This window comes from Sander lucioperca, chromosome 16 (assembly GCF_008315115.2).
Source record: "Sander lucioperca isolate FBNREF2018 chromosome 16, SLUC_FBN_1.2, whole genome shotgun sequence".
Classification (NCBI taxonomy): Eukaryota; Metazoa; Chordata; class Actinopteri; order Perciformes; family Percidae; genus Sander; species Sander lucioperca.
The window spans coordinates 21,398,775-21,419,118 of NC_050188.1; the positions used below are offsets into that span (position 1 = coordinate 21,398,775).

At 39.8% G+C, this 20,344-nt stretch overlaps 1 protein-coding gene across 1 annotated transcript; it reads left to right on the forward strand.

Annotated features, from left to right (window-relative positions):
* The first annotated feature begins 482 nt into the window (after window positions 1–482).
* On the forward strand, window positions 483–20,173 carry casd1 (CAS1 domain containing 1). The gene is made up of 18 exons (XM_031323087.2): window positions 483–717; window positions 1,852–1,948; window positions 2,194–2,314; window positions 3,252–3,296; window positions 3,385–3,447; window positions 3,586–3,630; window positions 3,745–3,868; window positions 4,890–5,104; window positions 5,252–5,671; window positions 6,825–6,914; window positions 7,009–7,128; window positions 7,389–7,545; window positions 7,769–7,848; window positions 8,233–8,334; window positions 8,511–8,651; window positions 9,182–9,259; window positions 10,988–11,080; window positions 17,740–20,173. The coding sequence occupies exons 1-18, from the start codon at window positions 483–485 to the stop codon at window positions 18,007–18,009; spliced, it is 2,496 nt and encodes an 831-aa protein (XP_031178947.2). The 3' UTR covers window positions 18,010–20,173.
* The last annotated feature ends 171 nt before the right edge of the window (window positions 20,174–20,344 follow it).

Consider the following 20,344-nt stretch of genomic DNA (forward strand, 5'->3'; position numbering starts at 1 on the left):
TCGCCTATGATTTATTGAACCGCAAACTCGCGAATCTTGCGAATCTCACAATTTCTGTCTAACTTTACCGAAGTTTGCTTAGCTTACACTTTGCTCGGGGAGTAAACAAAGCTGATGCAACTCAAGGGATTTTACAGCTCCAAACAGGTTCAACAAGTAGGCTAAACAATGACAAATACCTTAAAAAAACTGGTTTGTTTAGCTTTTACTGCTGTGTTTACATATATCCACACGGCTACCCAGTGATCACACTGAACGCCGTACTTCATTTTCTTTCAAGCATTTCTTCAGCAAGGCTTAAGTTTTGTTTTCAAAAACTTTTTGAAGGCACCGAACTTTAACATACTTCGATACATTATCCTAAAGTGATTGTGGTCTGCATAAATAATTAGTTGAATTAGCTAACGGAGACACTATTTATTTACCTTTTTTTTTTTTTTTTTTTTTTTTTTTTATCTACACCTGCTTTGACCAGTGCGGTGATGAAGCAGGAAGCGGTGTCGCAAGATCGGGCAGATGGTGCACAGGGAGGAGCGCCCCTCTGCTGTAACAGCACAGATGCTTGTTGTCATGGAGGAGCAAAGATGGCGGTCCTGGCCTATAGCCTGGGCAAACGCGAAATAAATCAACATTTTACCATAAAAAATGCCAAATTTATATCGATAGTAGTCGTCATTGTACTCCTCGTGTTTCACACAACTTCGCGGTACTATGGAGGTAATTGGTCTCTCGTTTCTTAAAGTTACTGTTGATGCAGCCAGTGAAACACTTGACACCAGCTATTGCTAATGTTAGCTAGCTATTATATATCTGTTTGTGTCTGCGAGTAGCCTACTTCTCTTTGCGGGTCGGTGCAGTGCCGCTATTCAGTGTTGCTTTTAAAAGGTGAGACATACAGGATGCTAGCCTTAGAATGCAGATAACGTTAGATGGTTGCATATATAGACTTAATTCACCAACGGTAACTTAAATCGGCTTTGTCTGGCTAGCTTAGCTGAATAAAGCTAACACTGCATTTAGCTGTGTTTACATGCTCCTGTCAGGGCACGCTTGGTTACTGCTGAGAGAGACGTGTGTAACGAAGGTTGATGCTGCCAACAGTTGACTTAAAAAGGACATTTAAATCTTCTGCATATTCCGTTTATACACAGATAACGTTACATGCTACACTATCATATAAAGCTCGTCAGTAATGTGGTGTAGTAAAACTAACAAACTCTAGTGTTAGTGGTTTTGAACAGTATTGTAGCAGCCCGCTTTTTGTCTCGGGTCTTTCACAAGTTTGCATTGGCTTGTCACGCATAGATGAGTTAGCCGCATCGATCAAGACGAGACCCACACTCATGTTCAGGTATTACAACAGGATCTCATTTTGTTTGTCCCACACCCTAGGTTGACAGTTTGGTTATAAAAAAAATATTAGCATGGACATGCATACGTCTACCATACGTGTTGCATAGAGTCGACTTTGTCATGAAAAGGAACCACAAACCTCTGTGTACACACTGAGAGCAGCTGCTTTTGCTGGCGATGACACTACATGCCCATGTATCTCGACAGCCGCAGATCCTTCCCCTGTTTCTGGGGATTTATTGTTTTGCTGATAACTCCATTCTTTTTGCACACAAATGAATAGCTTGAGAGATTTATGGTTGAGCTAAATTGCTGATGGCTTCATTTTGTACTATTGCCCCTAGCACAGCCCTAGTCTTTTTACAGCAGTGAATGAAAAGCCAGGTTACTATAGAGACAGCAGGTTTCACTCATAGTCACAGAGAAACTATAGAGATAAACAGAACAGTGCTTTTTTTGTTTGGTCTTACTGGGGGGTTCTCTGTGTCTTGCCTCCAGGCGGAGATTCATGTGAATGGCTGCTGTCCAGAGGACGTTACTTGGGGGAGAACGTATGGCAGCCGTATGGCTGCATGATGCACAAATACAAAAGCATGTGAGTCACACTAGCTGTATGTGAGACTAACAACAAAGAATTGTGTAGCATTGATATATGAGGTGTGTGTGTGTGTGTGTGTGTGTGTGTGTGTGTGTGTGTGTGTGTGTGTGTGTGTGTGTCCACAGATAGACTATGTGAAATAAGATCTGCTTCTGATGAGGTTATAGAATGTAATGAACCAGCACCCAACACATAAATGGTTGCTATCTGCAGTTGTTTGGATTTTCATTTTTGTTTTACAGTGAAGCCAAAACTTGCCTTGCTGAAAAGCGAGTGGCCTTTGTCGGTGATTCACGAATCAGGCAGCTATTTTACTCCTTCATCAAAATTATTGACCCTGAGCGAAGAGAGGATGGAAACAAGGTAAATATGAGAAGAAGCACTATGTAAAACCCAGGGGCTTTCTTTGAAAATTGTTCAGAGGTAGCAAGAGAAGTGGGACAAACACAGAAGTGTTGATGGTGCACACACAGCCTACAGATCTAAAAATGTGAAGCACACCTCCAGTGTACACTTGTGTACAAAAGAAATGACAAAGTGCAGACATTTGCAGACATTCCTCTATTTACTCTCCACTCATGTGGCCTGAGCACTGTCAACTGTCTATAAACTAAAAGTATCTGATGAAAATAAGTGATTATAAAATCTGTCTGCTCTTTAATCTACCTTATCTCATCATATATAGCCAACGACCTGTTGAAAAGAGCAGACAGAGAGATACAGCAGCATTTGTCACAGAGCTGATTGTGTCTCCCTTTATGAAAAGTTTGTTCCTCACCCACTTCTGATTGACCGATTGAGGATTTTGCCTCAAACTTTTTCTGAATGGGGACAAACTAAAGCCAGAATGACAACCGACAACATGGAGGCCTTACTGATAATGACTCACTATTATTTACATAGCTGAATATGAAAATATCCCAAATGTAATTAATTTACTGCTATACTTGCTGCTCTGAAGCCTGACACTTCAACTCAACTTATGGCCCTAATAGGAGAAATAGTCCCAGTGATCTTTATTTCCACTTAGTGTTTATGTAGATGTGATTTAGAAATATCTCTAATAAACACCTACATGAAACCCAAAACAGGTAGAATTGAGAAAGAGTACTTGGACCAAAAATGTGGGGTACTCTCAGTTGGTTTGCACAAAAAATCAACAAAAGAAATGCAGCACTGGAACACACCACAGTCCTGCAGCAGCCATAACTATTTTTGGTCTGATATCAAGCCGGGAAAAAGAGGAACATTATTTGCCTAACCAACTTTCTCTCTGTCTGCCCACATGTAATGTCTGAAGCACGAGGACATTCCCTTTGAAGATGAGAGTTCCTCTGTTAATGTGGTAAGCTATTTCTGGATTTGTTTTTATCTCCTTTTCTCAGTCTGTAAAAACATACTCTGATAAAACGTCTATGCCTCTTTGTGTGTAGGACTTCCTGTGGTATCCAGAGGCAAATAATTCAATGAAGGAGCGCTTAATGTCATGGACACACGTGAGTATACCTGTTAAGATCTGTTAATTACAAGTTGGGAGCATTATTAATCAAGGATGTTTCAAAATCTTTACATTGTACAGTGGTGGACATGGACATGGATTTGCTTTTCTAATTGCAACTTCTCTCGTGTTTCAGGAAGGTTCAGCAAAGCCAGATGTTGTCATCCTTGGAGCTGCAACAGTAAGCTGTATAAAGGAGTGCTTAGCCATGCTTGCACATTTCACAATAGACAAAAAAAACAAGGTGGCTGAGTTATGTCAATCTTAATCTCATCCGTTAACCCATTTACCACAGTGGTCCATCAAGTTGCACAGTGGCAGCAGCGAGACACTGCAGCAGTACAAAGCCAACCTGACAGCCATTGCTGTACACCTGGAGAAGCTGGCTGACCATGGAGAGGTCTACTGGGTCCTGCAAGGTACACTCAGCATCAAGCTTTTTATGTTCTGTCATCTCAGTCAGGTTAGTAAAGTATTACTGCCTATCCCCTTCCCCACAGGGATTAGTCTCTGATGTGATTGCTGCATTCATGTCAAATGGGATTACCATTAGAATGGCTTGATGGTTCAAAGCATTGATTCCAAAGTGTTCACACAGATCAGCTGGTTAGTTACCTAAGTAAGTAATTAGTAAGTAAGTAAGTAATTTATTTGATATAGCACCTTTCACAGACAGTCACAAAGTGCTTCACACAAAAAACATTTGATTAAAATACAATAGAATCCAAAACAGAGAAAATCAAGCAAATGCAATTCCAATTCCAAAACCCAAAATTACAAACATTAGACAAAAGCCAGTTGAAACAAGTATGTTTTCAGTTGTTTTCTAAAAGCGTCAACTGAGACTACAGAACGTAAGTTAACCGGAAGGGCGTTCCACAAGGTCGGAGCTACCACCTAAGTGTATTTTAGGTGCTACAGTGTCATCACTAAATCCTTATTTCCCAAGTAGTATTTTTGACTAAAAAGTTTACATGATTGTAGGGTTGTGCAATTAATCAAAATTTTAATCACGTTTACGATTTAGGCCACTAATGATGACAAAAACAGAATAATCGAGAAAAATTATTCTTTTGCACATTGCGTTCTGCAAATAAACTCTTATTTTGTCGTGTTATGAATGAAAAAAAAATTTCAAATGGGAAAAGTATAAAGAAATTTCAAACTTCAAGTTGTTTTCACAGTTGATTTGTTTAACGTTTTCACTTTTTTTTTTTTAAGTTCAATAATTGCAAAATCTTTCCAAAAGTCCATGAGTAATCATGTTAAATAATCGTGATTATGATTTTTTTCTTTTCATTATCAGCCCTACATGATTGGTAATTTCACACATGTGATTGCAGAATTTGGTGAATATCAACTTCTCATACATGCACCCTCTAAACTGTATCTCTTTTCCTATTCACGCTTCTCAAAACACCCATCACCCCTGTCCTCTAGACCCAGTAAATGAGGAGGTGTTGAGTGAGAACAGGAAGATGATCACCAACCAACAGCTGGAGCTGTACAATGAAGCGGCTGTGGACGTGCTCAACAGCAGCAAGCGTAACAGCAGGTCCCGGGTCAAGCTGTTGGCTGCGTCCCGCCAGGCTGCACTGGAAACTATCACCCAGTCAGACGACGGCTTGCACCTGCCTGAGAGCACCAGGAATGTGGTAGGCAGGATTTCAGTTAATTTGAGATTATTTGCTAGCAGTTAGATTGTTATTATATATTCAGTGGTTCAGATTCAGCTATGATGGCAGCACAGTCCTTGCATTTTGTCTTAGAATCTTACTCACCCAGTGGAATTGTCTTGTCAGGGAGCCATGATCCTCATGAACTCTGTGTGCAACAAGCTACTGAGGCCCATTGACGGCTCCTGCTGCCAGACGTTGCCACCCGCAAACCTCCTGCAGAAACTGGCAGCGTGTTTCTTCCTGGGCTCGGCCCTGGTCTTGCTGGTCCTCCATATCCTTGGCAACAACCGTCACCGCCGACCTGTGCCCTCAGACGTGGAGAGCCTAGAGGAGAAGAAGCCAGCAACTGCAGCTGCTCCCCTGGGTCTGAAGGCGCCGTTTCAGGCCCTTTGCAGGATGGGCCTCATCATGAGCTATTTTTACCTTTGTGACAGAGCAGATGTGTTCATGAAAGAGCAGAAGTTCTACACTCACTCCACGTTCTTCATCCCTTTCATCTATATATTTGTCCTGGGAGTGTTCTACAATGAGAACAGCAAGGAGGTGAGGTGGCGCTGATAAGTGCAATATTTTTGGTCTAGTGTAACTGTTCCATATGTTGGAATTGACATTATTATATACACTACCGGTCAAAAGTTTGGGGTCACTTAGAAATGTCCATTCCACTCCATTCCAGACAGAATACCAGCTGAGATCAGTTGCATTGTTTTTTTAATCAGGGCAGCAGTTATCAGATTACATTATGTGTTTACATAATGTCAAAAGGGTTCTTGACTGTTGTAGACAGAAGTGGCTGAAGAAACGCTTGAAATTCCATGCTTTTTGGTCTAAACGGCATACCCAAATTAAAAGTGGTACAGCTCCCATATACTTTGACACTCTGGGGTGTGCCTGATATCACTGGAAAGGAAACAAGTCTCAAGTTTTCATTACAAGTGTCAGAGTGATTCTAGGCCTTACTGACACAGAGTTACAGAGACTAGAATAGAGGTTTTTTTATTTCCGTCCAAGTCATACATCTGTAAAATGATTAGAATACACTGCTGTAAACATATCTGACAGGTGACAGACAACACAGGGCATTAGCCAGATGTCTCGGCTTACTACAGAAAAAAATCCAGAAGCCAAAAGATTTTATATGATTTTTTTTCTTCAGATATGTCTGTGTGTTTTTTTATTTCCATTTGAAAAGTGCAAAATAAAACACTTCTCAAATACACAAACACACCCACATCAATCACCTTTCCAACGATATCAGGCACACCCCAGAGTGTCAAAGTATATGGGAGCTGTACCACTTTTAATTTGGGTATGACGTTTAGACCAAAAAGCATGGATTTCAAGCGTTTCTTCAGCCACTTCTGTCTACAACAGTCGAGAACCCTTTTGCAATTATGTAAACACATAATGTAATCTGAAAACTGCTGCCCTGATTAAAAAAACAATGCAACTGATCTCAGCTGGTATTCTGTCTGGAATGGAGTGGAATGGAAATTTCCAAGTGACCCCAAACTTTTGACCGGTAGTGTAAGTCTAATTTCCTATGGCCTCCTTGAGTTTTTTAAGTAAGTAGGAAATGTGCAGTAGTAGAGTTTGATGAATTGGATTATTCTTGCTGTTGCTAATAATGCACCAAGTTTAAAGTTTGATATCTGATTTACAATTCAATATGTTCTTGTTTTTCTTTGTCAAACAGACCAAATTACTCAACCGAGAGCAAACGGACGAGTGGAAAGGCTGGATGCAGTTGGTCATCCTCATCTATCACATATCTGGAGCCAGTGCTGTGAGTCCTAAATATGTCATCTACACATCCATTTGAGAGTAACCTGTTATATATTTTATATAAAGGCATACAATATTATTTTTTTGTCTTTCAGTTCATTCCAGTGTACATGCATGTGCGGGTGCTGGTGGCAGCGTACCTTTTTCAGACTGGCTATGGACACTTTTCCTTTTTTTGGCTCAAAGGAGACTTTGGATTGTATAGAGTGTGCCAGGTGAGGGTTACAGTCAGTTATACTTTAACTAGGATCTTGCAATCACTCTGTATGAGTTAATATTTTATATGAGAGTCTAAGGTGGAAAAGCATTTTAATTATTTTTCGGGAGTGTAACTACTGTTACTAATATTGTAGTACTTTAGCATGAAGTACCATTACTAATAACAATACAAATACAGTTTTTTGCTTTGGATTATTATCAGTGTGATGCTATTATTGATTAATCTGTACATGTTTCTGTGTTCATTCCACTCTAGGTGCTTTTTCGTCTAAACTTCCTGGTCTTGGTGCTGTGCGTGGTAATGAACAGACCCTACCAGTTCTATTACTTTGTCCCATTGGTCACCTTCTGGTTTGTCGTCATCTACGTAACGCTGGCCATGTGGCCTCAGATCCTTCAGAAGAAGGCTAACAGTAGGTGTCAGAATTAATGCCGGTTTAAAAAAAACTGTTAATTGTTTTTATTTTTATTTATTTACTTACATGCGTCATACCCTTGGAAAAATTCCTGCACTATGTGAATTAATACACACAATTAGTTCAACATAATAAATGTAAAAGCTGTCATAAAATTGTCAGCAGCAGGGTTGCATTTAGACACACATTGTCCCTAATGCCTGTCCTGTTTTCTGAACAGGTAGTGGCTTGTGGCACCTCGGGGTCTTGGCCAAGTTACTGGGCCTCCTGCTGTTCATCTGCGTCTTTGCCTTTTCACAGGTGGGTGAATTAAAAAATATTTGAATCCCACACTAGCCACACTTGCAACCTCCCTTTAGTTTTAAGTGTGTAAAACTTCAAATAAAAAATTGACTTGGGTTTTATGTTGTTTTCATATGAACAATTTCAATAATTATGTCCTGTAAACATACTTAAAGTACAAGAATGTTGTATTCAATCACACGTATGTTTTCTAGCCCAAATAAAGCAAACTGAATAAATATGCATTAGAATTGTGAATTTGTAGTAAATTTAATTAAACAGCACTCCCTGTTTTGAGGACTACTACATTATACTATCATAGTTTTTACTCAAATGTATGGTTCGGTCCTTGTTTGAAGCCCTGCTTGTTTTAATATTCATGTTTTGGTGTTGTGACTTCAGGGTTTCTTTGAGCGCATCTTCTCTGTGTGGCCCATCTCCAAGCTCTTCGAGCTGGACGGAAGCGTCCATGAGTGGTGGTTCAGATGGAAGCTAGACCGATTTGTAAGTCAAATGTGTTTTGCTCCAGTTGCAACCGACTTTAGTAGTCAGTCTTTGCATTAAACATTCGTTGAAATGTAATATGTGGCAGAGTACATCAACGGCTTGTTTCCAAGTGGGACCAAATTTTCCAAACTTTGTAAAACAAATGCTTTAATGTGGTAATGGTTCTTTTGCAGGCAGTGATACACGGCATGTTATTTGCCTTCATCTATCTGGTGCTTCAGAAGTGCCAGGTGCTGGCGGAGGGCAAGGGAGAGGCTCTCTTCTCAGCCAAGATTTCCAACATGCTTCTCTTCCTCTCCGTCGTCTCCTTCATAGTAAGACACCTTTACACTTGGGTTTCTACCAACACTAGGGTTTAGACTTATTATTTTAGATTGCTGTCATCTTTTCCGTCTTTAAGGTCCTTCTCTTTCTAACTCGTATTTGAGTTAATGAACAAAATGCATGCTGACAACAGCAGCTTAGGAGAGAATGATTACACAGGAAAGGTGGGTACTTACTGTACATACATGCCACACCTGGTAATTGCCCTAACAACCACAGTTATCTGCTCTTAATGCTCTTGTGTTTATCTTGAGAAAGTTCTGAAGTTTTGAAAAAAGGTCTGAAGGTTAGTAAACTTACTATAGCGACAATCTATTGGTCTCACATGGAAAATGTATATTGTGCAGCACTGAGGCAGCTGCAGCTCTCTGCTCTTTGTTGACTCCCCCAAAGCAGTTGGGGATTACAGTAGCTGCTTTGGTCGAGGTCTCATCAAACTAAATCAACCACCTCCTTGTTTTTGTTGCAGCTGAAGATCAAAACATGTTACTGTAACTTCTCCTTTTCCCTATCCTCCTAGACATACTCAATATGGGCTAGCAGCTGCAAAACCAAAACCGAGTGCAATAAGATGCATCCTTACATCTCTGTTGTCCAGGTAAAATTTTATATCTGCCCTTTTTTCTTTTCCTTTCACTGCCATGTGGTTTTACAAAAAGAGTCTTTTGTTGTTTTATAGTTATAACCAAGTTGTAATTCATTTGGATTGGCCTTGAGATGTAATTATCCTAGTCACATGACAGGATAACATGAGTGTAACAACAAGGGAGTTTCCTTCTTTCATTGCTAAAGATAGAACTGGTATTATATAGAGCCAGTCCCCACTGGGAAACTGTTTGAAGTAGTGCAATAGATAAGTTCATAAAGAACGTAGTTAGGGCCCGAGCGCCGACAGCGGCGAAGGCCTTATTGGAACTGAAGGAATTATTATTATTCTTTTTCCCGGCAAATGAATTGCCTTTTTGAGGGGCTTAACATATTCAGAAACTCACCAAAATTGGCAGTCGCATCAAGTCTGGTGAAAATTTACGTATTTTAAGGGATTCCGGAATAGGCGCACAAAAATGGCTCACTAGCGCCCCCTACAAAGTTAAATAAATTGAGCCCCTGCAGTACGTTTAACATAGAAAAACAAAACTTGGTACACATATGTAGCATGTCAAGACGTACAAGAAACTTCGTTGGAGCCATAAGATAAACCCAACAGGAAGTCCGCGATGATGAATTGAAAGTTCGAAATTAGTGCGATTTTGGCCATTTCCACGTGTCATACTTTAACGAACTCCTCCTAGAGATTTCATCCCATCAACTTCAAATTTGGTCTGTACCATCTTAAGACCTTAAAGATGAAAAGTTATTAAAAGAAAAACTTTTCGTCATATGTCGTGGCCATGGCGGGGCGGCCATTTTGTGTGTTTCGCCATCGAAACAGGAAGTGGGTGTAACTTGAGTGTGCATTGTCCAAAAAACTTTTCATGATTCATAAGAGTCCAAACCTGAGGACAAATAAAGGCCGATATTTACTTAAAGTCATAGCGCCCCCTAGTGGCAACAGGAAGTAGGCCTAAAAGTCGAGGTGCTATACTTTAACGAACTCCTCCTAGAGATTTCATCCGGTGGACTTCAAATTTGGTCTGTACCCTCCCAACACCTTAACGATGAAAAGTTATTAAAAGAAAAACTTTTCGTCAAACGGTGTGGGCGTGGCATGGTGGCCATTTTGAGTGTTTAGCGATGAACGAGAAAGTGGCTGTAACTACAGTGTACATTGTCATAGCTGCTTGAAATTTCACACAATCAACAACAGTCCAGGCCTGAGGACATATACAGGCCAATATTGACTTTTGGTCATAGCGCCCCCCGCTGGCAACAGGAAATCTGCCTTATATGACAAAAATCATCCGATTTAAATGAAACTTAGAATGTGTGGTCTACATGTGATACTGAGCCAGCCCCTGTAATATAACCATGCCCACGTACTCAGGCCACGCCCCCTTTCATAACATTCGAACCGTTTAAGGTAGAGTCTTGTGTGACGATTTACGGTGTCTGAGTGCCGCGCGAATGCACGGTCGCAGGGAGCGGTGTCCGCCAGTAACCCCGACACGCGCAGAGGCACGAGGGCCCGTCCATCGCTGCTTGCAGCTTTAATTAAGCTTATTTCCCCTAAACTGGCTGATTTTACACCTCACATCTGACTTACAGTAGTGATTGTAAATTATATCACTCTAACTTGAGGGATTACAACTTTGACTTCAGCCTGCTACTTCAAATGATACTTCAAAGAATCTGATAATACAGTGTGCCCTAACTCTCTTGTCAACAGATTTTGGCCTTCATTCTCATCAGGAACATTCCTGGCTACGCCCGCTCTATTTATAGCTCATTCTTTGCATGGTTCGGAAAGATCTCCTTGGAGGTAAGAAGAACCTGACTAGGAGTAGAGTTGCAATAATATAATAAAAAGTTTAGTTATATATAGGGCTGTCAAACAATTAAATGTTCTTAATCGCGATTAATCGTTGAATTTTTATAGTTAATCGGGATTAATCGCATGTTTTATCACATGATTAAAATTCTATTATTTTGCATTTCAGAACTGTTTTTAAGTACATATTAACAATGGAAAGCCATTCTTACCAGTGTATCTTGATTGGGAATCAAATGAATGCAAAGAAAATTACTTAATGAACTTAATTTTAAGATTTGTATTTGTTTATTATATATTTAATCTAGTCACACATTTTAATCTAGAGTCAATATTAGGGTTGGGTATTGTTTGGTTTGGATACCTGTGCTAAAGCGGTACTTTTAAAACGGTACCAGTGCCTTAACGGTATGAAGGACATATTTATTCATAATTCAAATTTAAAGTCCAAAGAGAAAACAAAGCGAGATCAAATTAAAAATATTATAATTTTTTTTAAATTTTCCATTTGGCTTTTCCATTTGGATTTAATATTTGGCTTTTCGATTTCAATTTAACATTGGCTTTTAATTTGGATTTAATATTTGGCTTTTGAATTTCAATTTAACATTGGATTTTCATTTGGATTTAATATTTGGCTTTTGAATTTCCATTTAACATTGGCTTTTCATTTGGACTTGACACATGTCAATGTAAATGAGGAGGCGTGGCCCAAAGGCTGGTGGGAGGGTCTGGAATGAAAGGGGTGCAGAAGCACATTATGAACAGCAGGGGGAGCTGACTGCTGGGTAGCACACTGTTGAGCATCTGTCTGCAGCTTGGCCACCAGGCTGGCTTAGCCTCTTATTTCACATGATAGAAACTGATGATGTAGGCTAAACACAAACGACATTTCATGCAACAACAGTGAAGTTTTCATGTAGTTACTATAATTGGGCCCGTGTTAGTGAGGACTAGATTAGGATTGTATTTAAAGCTGATTCTGGTTTCCAACTTCGCCCCAGGTATGTCTGTTTCAAACACAGACGGAGACAACTTCTCTCTTTTGATGTTTTATTTTAATTAAGCAACAGTACAAACATGGGTGTGGGTAGCTCTGCTACGTGTGTTTGTGTGTTGTCAGATCTCGAGGACACACACATACACACACACACACACACACACACACACACACACACACAATCTCAACCGGGTAGTCATCGTCCGAACTGCGACCTCTCCTTTTTCTTTCTCTCACTTTTTTCTCCGGGTGGTGCGCGCGGTGTGAGGTGCGTGTCCGCGCTATTCTCCGACATGTACTCACAACAATCACTCCTGATTGACGGCCTTTTGTACAGCCCGTGTACTTTTTCGTTCATTTGATTTCCGATTTTGAAACGATATCCAAATTTGAAAAATGGGTCATTTTAAACCTTGTTAATATTGATGACAATGTGTTCAAACGGAAAACAAGCCATATTTCAGGAAATAAACTTGTCCATGATTCTATTGAGAGACTTCCAGCTGACAGCGGGGTCTGTGAGCATCACTGGCTGGCCAGCAGGGAGGCGATCCCGTCCGCCACCAGCTGGCTGTCCCGTCGAGGAGCATCTCGCTGCGGGAAGGCGGGGCTTGACATCAAGCCCCACCCACATCCAAGTCAGTTTTTTTTTTTTTTTACCTACGTCCCTCCCCATACACTCGAACGGACCAAGACGGTAGCAAAGCTGATATATAGCCTCTTGTTTCCAGTGTTGGGCAAGTTACTTCCAAAATGTAATACATTATAGATTACTAGTTACTGTCATTTGAGAGTAATTAGTTACATTACAATATTACTGTCTCTGAATTGTAATGCGTTACACTACTTTTGCATTACTTTTGAGTTACTTTCACCAAAATAACAGGGGAAATTTGATTTGGCAGCTAGCTTGTGAATTTCACCACCGGATCAATAAAGTCTCCTCTTTATCCACTTTAATACATCATAGATTATTCATATTTTGTATAATCAATATAAATATGCAAAGTAACTAAAGCTATAAAAAATAGATAAGTAAAACGTATAACAGGCAAGTAGGAGAAAATGAAAATACTCAATTAAAAGTACGACATTGTTGTAAAATGTTTGTTTATAGTTTAAAACACTCTAAAGGAAATGTTCAATTATAGTGTGATTAAAACTCACTATTTACATTATTTACAGTACTTGATTTACAGCTGATTTGTGAAAAGGTAGCCTACACAACCTTATTTAACAGTAATTTAGTTTTACTGTGAAACATCACAGGAAGTGCTTTTATTTTGAAGTAGGCTACACGGACGTTGTCTGTTGTGTAGCCTACTCTTGCTAGCTTACTGAGATGCAACATGTCCGTCAGGCTCCAGTTGTTCACTTTCTTGTTTGTAAAACTGCAACATATTGAACAGTAAATGGTCACAGTAAAAGACAAGCGTTTTTGGTCGTCATTCGAAGCCATTCCACTACAGGCAGAGTTACTCTCCACGGCTGATAAAATGCAATGATATTTACGTGTAGCAAGCCTCAACATTAATTCCCAACATGTTTATATCTGTCAGCCGCTGACGTACCGTCACCTGTTGGGACATACATGCTGTCCGTACCGGCTCTGGTTCTGGCTCTGACCACGGGAACAGAAACAGGACAGCTCACTTCAACGCAGCGTAATAACTCCTGAAAATAATATCCATCTCGCAAATGTATCTGTCTCTGCAGTCATCTCAACCATCGAATACAGCGACAGGAAAATAATACGGCTTTTTTTTCCTGTGAAGAAATGTGCGTTGTTGGTGAATTCTTTAAAAAAACAATGCACCACTAAATGTTGCGTTAAAATGCGTTGTAACTCGCGTTACTGAGATTGTAACGAGTATAATATTACCGAAATTTAATTAGTAATGCGTTACATTACTGCGTTACAACAAAAAGGAATACATTACTGTAATTGCGTTACTTTTGTAACGCGTTACTCCCAACACTGCTTGTTTCACATTAGATGACAGAAACTGATGTAAGCTAAACACAAACGACATTTCATGCAACAACAGTGAACTGTAATTGGGCCCGTGTACTTTTTCGTTCATTTGATTTCCGATTTTGAAACGAAAAGAGTTTCGTGGTTCGGAAATAACGTAAGACTGCTCCAGTGAAAGCCTTGTTTTCATGAGCTTCTGGGGCTAGCTGCTAACTAGCTCGGAAGCTAACATCTAATGGCAGGCAAGTTGCTAATTAGCCAATGCTAAAAAGTATGGAAGTATTTGTCTTTTGGTATAGTTTGCTAACATGCTCGTAGACATGTAAATGAACTGTTTGCGTGCTAGCTAAGTCAACGGTCAACACCTTTTTATATTGTAACGTGAAAGCTCAGGCAGTTTGTAAAACTGCCCATATTCAAACTCTACACAGTTAGGCCAGTTACACACTGGATGCGTCGCGCGAGTGTGGCGTTTCTGTTGCGTCTCAGACGTGTCCTATACACCAGAAGCGTGTCTGACGTGGCGCTGCTCCTGCTACTAGGTACAGGGAGGGCTGATCTCGGGACATAGCGCCGACAGATTCAAACTCTGAAAAATGGTGGGCTGTCTGTTTGTAACAACTTTGTGTAGCTGTAAAGAGCCTATATAGCCTATCTGATGTTGGACCGTCACTCAGAACACACACTACGTTGTTATTGTAGCCTATCCTACCCTTTATATATAGGCTTGTTCGACGTATGGGGAGAGAGTTGTTAAACATAAATATGTAGCCTACTGATTTGATTAAAGCAAGACAACGTCGGCAGTATTGACTGCAAAATATGTTACAGAATATTTCGTTCTGTATGACAGGTGCAATATTTGAAAATCTTTTCCATGAAATGTTTTATTATATTTATATCTACATTGATGTCAAAACCTAGAGACTTTCAAACATCAATATGTCATTTATTAATATGCATTCGTGTCTAAATGACATAAACATATTTTCCTATTCTATTTTGCCTGGAAACGCTTCCACCACGCTCGCGTCTCGCGTGAAAAATAGGCGTCGGTTCTATTTCTAGCAGGCACGCGTCTGCGTGTCTCACGCAGGCAGTGTGTAAGCTCTAACCTGTTAACATGGGAGCCGAAATATAAACGGACACGCCACACGACTGACACGCTCGCGCGACGCATCCAGTGTGTAACCGGCCTTAATTGCTCGCATAAAAAAGTCTCAATAGTGAATTTAGTGGTGAAATAGCAGATGGAAATTATAAAAAAGCAATCGATTCTATACTCTAGATCGGGAGTTTGCCGTAGCAGCAGCAGCAAACAACTGGAAACTTTTTACAATTTTTGTCTGCTATTTCACCACTAAATTCACTTCTGAGACTTTTTTATGCGAGAAATTAACTGTGTAGAGTTTGAATATGGGCAGTTTTACAAACATTGATGGCCAACTGCACATTTTCTCCGATGTTGTCAGAAGCTTCAGTCTGACGGGACAGCCAGCTGGTGGCGGCCGGGATCGCCTCCCTGCTGGCCGGCCAGTGATGCTCACAGACCCCGCTGTCAGCTGGAAGTCTCTCAATAGAATCATGGACAAGTTTATTTCCTGAAATATGGCTTGTTTTCCGTTTGAACACATTGTCATCAATATTAACAAGGTTTAAAATGACCCATTTTCAAATTTGGATATTGTTTCAAAATCGGAAATCAAATGAACGAAAAAGTACACAGGCTGTACAAAAGGCCGTCAATCAGGAGTGATTCTTGTAAGTACATGTCGTAGAATAGCGCGGACACGCCCTCACACCGCGCGCACCACCCGGAGAAAAAAGTGAGAGAAAGAAAAAGGAGAGGTCGCAGTTCGGACGATGACTACCCGGTTGAGTGTGTGTGTGTGTGTGTCCTCGAGATCTGACAACACACAAACACATGTAGCAGAGCTACCCACACCCATGTTTGTACTGTTGCTTAATTAAATAAAACATCAAAAGAGAGAAGTTGTCTCTGTCCGTGTTTTAAACAGACATACCTGGGGCGAAGTTGGAAACCAGAATCAGCTTTAAATACAGTCCTAATCTAGTCCTCACTAACACAGGCCCAATTATAGTAACTACATGAAAACTTCACTGTTGTTGCATGAAATGTCGTTTGTGTTTAGCCTACATCATCAGTTTCTATCATGTGAAATAAGAGTCTAAGCCAGCCTGGTGGCGAAGCGGCAGACAGATGCTCAACAGTGTGCTCCCCAGCAGTCAGCTCCCCCTGCTGTTCATAAGGTGCCTCTGCACCCCTTTCATTTCAGACCCTCCCACCAGCCTTTGGGCCACGCCTTCTCATTTACATTGACATGTGTCAAGTCCAAATGAAAAGCCAATGTTAAATGGAAATTCAAAAGCCAAATATTAAATCCAAATGAAAATCCAATGTTAAATTGAAATTCAAAAGCCAAATATTAAATCCAAATGGAAAAGCCAATGTTGAATTGAAACTGAAAAGCCAAATAATAAAAATCCAAATGGAAAAGCCAATGTTAAATTGAAATTGAAAAGCCAAATATTAAATCCAAATGGAAAATTAAAAAAAAAAATAAGATATTTAATTTGATCTCGCTTCGTTTTCTCTTTGTACTTTCAATTTATCTTTGGACTTTAAATTTGAATTATGAATAAATATTTCCTCCATATTAATGGTGCCTTAACCGATACGTTTTAAGAAAGTAAAAAAAAAGAAGGGTACTAAACAGTTGGCGACATTAAAGAATGGCTTGTTTATTGCTAAGGCCATATCGTCAAAATTAAATGTTTAATAATGTAATCACTATAACAATAACTTATTTCACTAGTAAATAGCTGTTGAATGACAAAAACAACCACCAGATGGGAAAAGGGCATTTTACAACAACTTTGAATGCACCACGAGGCTGTAAATTACCAGTTTCATTGAACGCACCGTCTGTGTTTTTCCGACAACAGCAGCTGCAGATTGTTACATCCCGGTGTCGGAATCCTCTACAGTGAAATACAGTCACACTTTACACTGTTTAGCATTAGCTGTCAGCATTGTAACCGTGTTTAATCCAGCTACTAGCTAGCGGTAGGCTAACGTTAGCTGCTGTCGAGTGTAGAGTTAACTAGCATCACGTGCAGCGGTGTTTCTGTTGCCTGTAACGTCTGTTTCAGAGCATCAGAGAGAAGCGCAGACATATCAGTGGCACCAGAATGAGGCACCGAAATCCACGTTGCTATTCCTGCAGCAGCAGGATGTGTTACGACGAAGTATGGCAAAATAGTAGCCTGTTAGGCACGATGCAAAGCCGAGTGAAGTGAAAATAAATTAATAAATGGCGGCATGTGATTAATACGATTAAAAAACATAACGCATTATGCTCGGCCCTTAATCGCATCGCGATTAACGGGTTAATGCTGACAGCCCTAGTTATATAGTGCCACAATAAATCCTTCTATTACAAAGGGCTTTTCAAAGGTTGCCATAAAACAATAAAAGAAATGAGTAATCAGTAGCTAAGATGAGGTAACAGTAATAAAATGTGGAAGCAACACTAATACAATACTAAATACTATCCTTACTAGCTCTTGTGTGTGATTTTGTGTAGCTCCCTGGAGGCAACCAAGTTAAATTGCACATATGATATTACATAATGTTGAATATGTCTTCCCCAGCTGTTCATATGCCAGTACCACATCTGGCTGGCAGCAGACACCAAGGGAATTTTGGTCTTGATCCCAGGAAGCCCTTCACTTAACATCATGGTCAGCACCTTCATCTTTGTTTGTGTGGCTCATGAGATTTCCCTCATCACCAATGACTTGGCCCAGGTGGTCATCCCCAAAGACAGCGTGTCCCTGCTGAAGAGACTGGGGGCCGCTGGGCTTTTTAGCCTGGTTGTATTGCTGCTGGCCAGTGGCAGCCAGCTCACACCCGGCGCCTAATGAACACCTCTTGATGGGACGGGGGGGAGTTCACAGCAAACCTGCCAAGCCCCTGCTGAGGTTGAAGTGAGGTCCAGATCTAAGCCAGGAGCAGGCCCGGTGTTTTAGCCTACTGGTGGCCACAGGAGGCGACCTCAGTGGCATTAAGTGACAACACAGGGAGCCGTGGGTGAACAGTGTCTCTCTGCTGGCCATGTTCGAGTCTTTACTTTTTGACTGTGAAAGTCTCACACTGAATAAAAGAAAAAATGCTCCCAAAAAAGTGGTTGCTCCTTTCAGGGCAAAGTGCAAATTGCAAGAGAGGAAAAAAAGAAGAACAAAACGCTCAAAACGTTTACATTATCTGGATTCAATAGAAAAGCGGAGAAGAGATTTGGAATTGTATTTACAATCAAAAAAGGCCCTTATTTTAAGACCTCCTGCTTGCTGTGTGAATTTTTTGCAGCGTTGCTACTATTTAGCCAAACACACTGAGAAGTTTATTTTGTCACATACAGTACTTCCTATTATAACTTCATTCTGGAAGGGATCACTAGGCACACACTCCGTCCACATGGCATTAGCAACAAATGTTTCAATTGTGCTGCATTTTGTTATCAACATGACTTTGTACAGTATTTCTAGTAGATCTCTAAGTATGCAAAATATGGACCAACAACTGGCTTGGGCGATTAAAAAAAACTAAATTTAAATTTGGAGTGCAATTGTTAAAATGTTGGATTATCCCTCAACATATTTTTGCTAATGTTTTTGTGAGTGATTTTAGAAATGTTTGCCTTGTGCTGAAAGATACCGTGGTCACCTGCTGTCGCTCTGAAATTCTATGTGATATGTACAGTATTTAATGATTTAAATTAAGCTTATATTTTATACAGTTTTGTTTTATTTTGTACCTTGCGCTCATGACTGCTGTTTGTGAAGGAAGTATTACATGGATAATTTTGTACTCATCCCAGCATCTCATAGATGATCACTTGCCTCAGAGACGCATTGCGGAGGTTGAGCCTTTACAGTCCAATACCCGTCTGTCCTACTAGCTCACTTCATACTCTGTGTATATTTGTATGATAGAGTGTGAGACTTATTTTATACAGCAATACTTCAGCAGTGTTTTTAGTCCTCTTTTATGCCTCTTAGCTCTGTTGGAAAATGCACTGGTTTGCACATCCTCCATCTGCTGTCACAGCCAGTGAACCTTTTGGTCAGTGAGTGAAAAAGTGATTTCTTAGACTGAATGCCTTTGAACATACAGGTTCTCTCATTGGCTTATAGGTACAGCACATCTTCAGATATACGTAGTCACATCTGTGGTGTAGCCTGTGATCACAATCTTCCGTCTACTCGGCACTTTGCATAAGGGCCATATCAACATTTAAAAACAACTACTAAGTGATGTGCTAACAGAGCTAAGAAGACATACTGCTGTCGCTTAAAGGAAAATATTGTATATTTTGTCAGCTGACAAATGGGTGACGTCTCTTTGCCGATATATTCTTCACAGACATTTAAGAGAGATTAGCACTTTCATTTTAAGACCTGCATTTTCTTTCCATCTTTGCAGTGAAATACAATGTTCAACATGGTACCAGTGCATATACTTTATCTACTTTAGCACTTTTTATTGGGTAAATGAAATGTTTTGTCAAAGGTAATTTGGCAGATACAAAAAAAATATTATGTACAATTCAAGCTGTTGCTTATGCATTTTCAGTTGCATTTTTCATCTACCATGGGGTAGTAAAAGATTGCTTTGTCAATTCTTTTCTACACATTAATGTAGCTTCTCTTTAAAAGAAAAACATGGGTCCACAAAGAATTAATTTCTTCTTTATAGTGGAAAAATTTGTCTTCAGCTTCGAGGCTTCTTGTGTCATTTATCTGATGATGTGCAGTTTGAGTCAAACTGAATAAGAGCCAAGTAAATTTGTTATTTCTATAACCAGTTATCACCTCACTGTATAGATGAAAATGGCATTTCCATGTTGCAATTTCCATTGATGTGTGAAGTTTACTGATCCGTTTTCTTGTCTATTACTGATCAACAGCTATACATTTGGTAATTCTTTCAGGCCTTAATAGATCTTTTTGGTCGTGTAAAAGCAACAACTATTTATACCCCTGTGCAGGGACCTCTTTGAAATATGTTACATGTAAAAAATAATAATTGATGTCTTAAAAATGTGAAATGTATCCATATTATTTATAAATGCCTTTATTCTGTTGTACATTGTTAATAATACCTTCATAAAATGTACTTTTTCGGCTTCTTTTTTAGAAAAAAAACAAAACTTTCATGTCATTCAGATATTAGTGTCTTGTTAATTATTGAGACAAA